Here is a 5,710-nt window from a genome sequence, read left to right on the forward strand (position 1 = left end):
ACGCGGGAGAGGGTGGATCCGAGCCCTCGAGAGAAGCCTGGGTGCCCCCAGCCTCCGCGCGGAGGGGTGAGGGGCTCCTCCTGAGACGTGGGTCCACCCTTCCTCCGAGCCCAGCTGGGGGGCAGCACAGACCGTGGGGCCCAAGGGCAGCCCACTGCGGACCTCGGGGGCGCCAAGAGCCTTGTCCTGGGATTCCCTGGGCTGGCGACCTGCCCGCTTTTGTAAGGAAACGGAGGCAAGAGAGGCGACAAGACAAGTTCCCAGTATCTTGAGGAGCAGAGGCGAAGTTGGAGGCCAGGAAGGCCTCCTCCAAGCCTCCAGGGCAGCCGTGGGCAAACTACGGCCCATTTGAAATGAATAAAACTAAAAAAAAAAAAGACCGTACCCTTTTATGTAATGATGTTTACTTTGAATTTATATTAGTTCACACAAACACTCCATCCATGCTTTTGTTCCGGCCCTCCCCAGTTTAAGAACCCATTGTGGCCCTCGAGTCAAAAAGTTTGCCCACCCCTGGTCCAGGGCCTATGGGTCACAGGTGGAGGAGCAAATACCTTTGCGGGGAAAGCTTGAAGGGACAAGTTGGGGGGGAAGAGGGAGGTTATGATCACAAAGGGGCGGCTGTTTTGGCTTTCTAGTCAGCCAGGGAAGAAGAAAGCAGAACGAACGCTCACGGTTTAAAAATATAGATTTATTTTCATTAGTAAAAAGTTCAATACTGAGAGGAAGATGCACGTGTCCTAGTGCATCCGGGCGCCAGGGCTTGTCCACCGGTGTCTGCTCAGCCTGGAGCCCCTCACTTCCAGGCCGACCTCGGCACCTCGCCCTGGTCGGGTTTCCCACTAGGAAGCGAGTGGCGAGTTCTAAGGGTTCCTTACAATCCTAAGCCAAAGCTCAGCTCGGTGCCGGCTGCCGGAAGCCGTCCCTGGGACTGCCCTGTGTCCTGGTCTGGAATTGCGATGCCTCAGTCATCTTGCTGGAGAGACCAGGTGGCGTGCCAGCAAACCTGGCTTCAACATTTCAGTCGAGAAATGCAGACTGCAGAGCAGCGGTGGAAGTTACTTTTCGTTTTTGTTTTCCAAACCACACGGACCTAAAACGTCCCTAAGAGCTGCCTGTGCTACAGATGTGCTATGCCTCACCCAACTGCTGCAGGTAGAAACGGAGAGCCGGAGGCCGTTACAAAATACCCGTGCAGAAAGGAGGAAGCAGGGCATTCGGCGAGGCGAGTCTTTGCAAAGTCACGTCCACGATGAACGGCAAGTCCGGGGCTCCCCGTGACCCCGGCAGAACACCGTAGGGCTTCCGAGCGGACCACGATTACGTCACCACAAGGGTGCTCTCCACCTTCGAGGATGAACTCAGATTCTAGATGACGGAAGAAATCCTTGGTTTTATGTTTTAGGACTCCATGAACACACAGAACGAAACCTGGAAAACCTGGCCATCGTGACACGGATCTTTAGAAAAATAATCGTATTTAGAACATCACCCGGACCACTGGCCACTTTTCCTCTTGGTATTTGCTATCAAGAGAATAAAGTCTTGCCTTCAACACTGTACACACAACAGTTCCAGCAAACAGCTTAAAAACAAAGCAAACAACTGCTCTGGTGACACGACGGACGCTGGGACCAACAGCTTCGTTAGGAAATCAAATTTCATTTGCACGGCATGTATCCATGCAAAGGCAGGCCCGTGTTAAACAGTCGATCCTGTTCGTGTATCTTTGTGTCCGTATTTTCACTTGGTGATAATGAGAGTCTAAATTCAAGGTCCTGCTATAACGTAACATCCAATTTGCTGCCTTTTGATGCAAATGGATACGTGCCATGCAAATAAAACTGGGACCAACAGCTTCGTGAGGAAATAAAATTCCCATTAGTGCTGAAGGGACACCATCACACTGTTTCTAGAGAGTTTTGTTGGGACCATTCATTTGCTTTTTTAGAATTACATTCTATATAAGTTTCCATGGAGACATGACGCACTCCTGGCCCCATACCGATAGGAGGTGTTCGTTAGAATTACCAAAGTGGCCCCGGGACAGTGAGCAGCGGGCAGCGGGCAGCGGAGGGTTCCCGCAAGTGCTGTCTCTCGTTCACTAACGGGCAAATCCTGGGTTTCCTCTGGATGAGTTAGCTCCCACTTTGTTACTCGACCCCTGGAGTCGAGTAATGAAAGCGGACAACCTGTGAGGGGAAGTGGGAAAGCTGGTGGCAGAGCGCAGAATCGTTGTCCAGGTTCCTCAGCGTCACTATCGGCCGACATTGAACATGAGGGACAAACGCTGGCAATTCCAACCGGCTCTGGGCGACACCCATGGAGAGCAGCATGGAATCGTCACACAATGAAAAGGTCTGATGTGAGCCCGGCCGGCGTGGCTCAGGGGTTGAGCGTCGACCTATGAACCAGGAGGTCACAGTTCATTCCCGGTCAGGGCGCATGCCGGGTTGTGAGCTCGATCCCCAGTAGGGGGCGTGCAGGAGGCCCATCCATCAGTCTCTCTCATAACTGATGTCTCTCTCTCTCTTTCTTCCTCTCTGAAATCAATAAAAATGTCTATTTCTTAAAAAGGTTTGATGTTAGAGTCAGTTATGCCTGGCTGTGCAGTTCACGCTCCTCCACCCACGAGCCAGGGCAGGGAGGATGGCGACTGACGTCCTTTGGCGTGTGTTACAGAAAATGTGACAAGTGAACATACTGCCGGGCTCGTCCTGAAAAGAATTAAATTACCCACAAACCATTACAGTAGAGGAGGAAGGATGAGCATAATTCACAGGAGACAGGCCAGATCAACATGTCCAACAGGACAGATTCCCATTCATTCAGAACTAAACATTAATTACCCACAAACCATTACAGTAGAGGAGGAAGGATGAGCATAATTCACAGGAGACAGGCCAGATCAACATGTCCAACAGGACAGATTCCCATTCATTCAGAACTAAACATTAATTACCCACAAACCATTACAGTAGAGGAGGAAGGATGAGCATAATTCACAGGAGACAGGCCAGATCAACATGTCCAACAGGACAGATTCCCATTCATTCAGAACTAAACATTAATTACCCACAAACCATTACAGTAGAGGAGGAAGGATGAGCATAATTCACAGGAGACAGGCCAGATCAACATGTCCAACAGGACGATTCCCACTCATTCAGAACTAAACGTCAAGTGAGCAGAGGCATTTAAACGAGAGACTCCAACTCAGTGGCCGAGAATCAGCTTCCAACCGAGCTAAGGAGTGTGCGACGTGTGCGTGAACTCTAAGTGCCTCCGTCGGACCTTCATTTAGAATCAGCCTCAAAGTTAAAAAACGGTCAATGTACTGTTCTCAGGATAGGTTCAACCTCCTCGTGGTAAAACATCTTAATTTACGTTTTGTTATAAAAGTGTACAAAAGACTACTTTCTCCCTTTCCTCCGCTCAGGATAGACCCCTGCCGGCTCAGTAACGCCAGCCAAGCGGGTCCCCTGAGTCCAGGGCATGTCGCTACTGCATCTTCCACAGTCACACGGCGTCGCAAGGCTCAGCACACCGTTTCTTCCCAAACATACAGCGACCGTAACTGGAGCGACGTAAGGAGAACAGGGCGAGAGGTCTTTAAAAAAATATACAAGGGGAATAAACATCTGTTGTAGGTTTTGTTCCACATTCCCCAATTAAGACAAAACTGTAGAAACCACCTCCTACTCATAATCCCAGGAGTACACAATAAAAAACGTTCGCAAACTTCTGGTCAAGCAGAATATTAAATGTGTCTTTTTGATGATCCGTCATTAAACTTTTTAAAAAACTATACTTATTCAGCTGTTGGAAAATATTCTCTGACTTCGGGTGACAGAATAACTCTTTGTTTTTTGTTGTTGTTTTTTTAATAAGGTGAAAAGGAATTAAGTACCTAAGACTGTTTCCAATTAGCCACTCAAAGCGGGCTTCTCTCCCCCACGCCTGTATTTTAAAAAATAAGTTTAACGTAGCTTTTGGTATTAACTTATATTTGCTCATCAGGAAAACGGGAATAAATTTATGTATCTAAATTGATAAACTTTACAAAATATTTAACGTGAGGAAGAGGTATATCTTACAGAATTATTTGGCTAGATCCTAAGGCAATCAATGAAGACAGAATTTTTCTGATCGTAAATCGGACACAAGTGAATTTCTACAACATGATATTCCTCCGTCAATGGGAAAGCCCGACGGCTGCAGCACTGCAGTCACGCCCTGTCGTCGCTGAACTTCCATGAAAGTCGTCTGAATGAGAACGGAACAAATTTGGTGCCTGCACCAACATAGAATTTGTTCTGAAATTCCACCCTAAAATAAAAAAAATTCCATGTGTTAATGAAAGGTTGCGAGTAACATTCCCCACATTTCATAAAACAACTTTTCTAAATTAAGAACAAAAAATTCCTGGGCTGCAGTTGCTTCATCCCATAGTGCTCTTGAAGAACTATTTGTATTTAGACAAAATGGGCACGAATGCTCTCCCTGTGTAGGCATGACGTGTTAGAAACACTTCGCACCGCCTCATGCACTGCACACACGTGCGCGCGCGCACACACACACACACACCAGCACCCAGGACCTCTCTCCCCACCGTGGTAGCTGGGCACACAGACAAGCAATCTGATATACACTTTGAAACACTGAGAAATAGGTATGAAGCCTTTACAAGATAAAGCAAGGCCCACGGTGAACTGAGAGCCGGAAATGCAATTACTGGGCAAGCATGAACTTGCTCTCGCTTGTCAGGGATAACAGCTCAGAAACAAAATAGAATTCTACCTCGGGGGATCTGAACACAGCCCCCAGTGTGAGGAAGGGAAAACACAGCTAAATTAAGCTCTGGACTTTGGGGGGGTTATATACACGCATCTGGGGGAGGGGTTCCGCTTTTCGTAAGGAATAGTTGAGCTGCCGGCTCACCAATGGAGGCGAATGGCGTGGAGGAACGCAGACAGCCCCTCCATGACCAGCAGGATGAAGATGGTCAGCACGGCAAAGAGCGCCATCACCGGGAGCAGCAGCAGGACCCCGTAGGTCTTGTCCACGCGGAGGCCCACGCGCATCAGCATGGCCCACAGGACGTCGGACAGCTCTGTTCACGGAAGTGAGTCACCTTCGCGGGCTGGCTGCCCGGGCTTCCTCCTGACCATTCCCACTGCTACCCATGAACAACACCCCTCCTCTACTATGACACGTCACCTGCTTCTCACGGAACCATAAACCAGCTCCCCGACCATCTCGAGCACTGAGGAAGGCAGGGCCGGTCAGGACACGGCAGCCTGACTCCCGGGAGAGGTCGAGCCAACTGGGGCCAGTCGGCTCTGTCCCAATACAGCCCTGGCCCGTGAGCGTGCGTTTCTCCCAGCAGCCCCGGGCCAACTTCACCCCAGAGCTGAGAGACGGGGCTGCGCTTCCCCCACAATTTAAAGCGTCCTGTGAGTTGGTCGGGTGCTGGGGGGAGGGTATTGGGGGGGACACTTACGTGCGTGCGCCAGGCTGAGGGCCCAGAGGCGCAGGTAGGACGCGGTGTTGGAGATGCAGCCCAGGCAGTACTCGATGGAGTGGATCACTTGGGTCATCAATATTTCTCCAAAGTTAAACTGCGGGAGACCACGCAGCATGGTTAGCGTCGGCGCCAGGCAGACCCCGCGAGGTCCAAGCCCGCACCACTCTCAGGGCGACCGTGAGA

General features: G+C 50.2%; 1 protein-coding gene across 1 annotated transcript in view; it reads right to left on the minus strand.

The window, feature by feature from the left end:
- Nucleotides 1–3,865: 3,865 nt before the first annotated feature.
- The window catches only part of ATP6V0A2 (ATPase, H+ transporting, lysosomal V0 subunit a2), a 21,794-nt gene continuing 19,949 nt past the window's right edge, over nt 3,866–5,710 (minus strand). Inside the window, 3 exon segments of the mRNA XM_014533348.1 lie at nt 3,866–4,329; nt 4,942–5,113; nt 5,504–5,621. Of these exon segments, the coding sequence (XP_014388834.1) occupies nt 4,230–4,329; nt 4,942–5,113; nt 5,504–5,621 (390 nt within the window). The 3' untranslated portion in view covers nt 3,866–4,229.

This window comes from Myotis brandtii, unplaced genomic scaffold (genome assembly GCF_000412655.1).
Source record: "Myotis brandtii unplaced genomic scaffold, ASM41265v1 scaffold97, whole genome shotgun sequence".
NCBI classification, from domain to species: domain Eukaryota; kingdom Metazoa; phylum Chordata; class Mammalia; order Chiroptera; family Vespertilionidae; genus Myotis; species Myotis brandtii.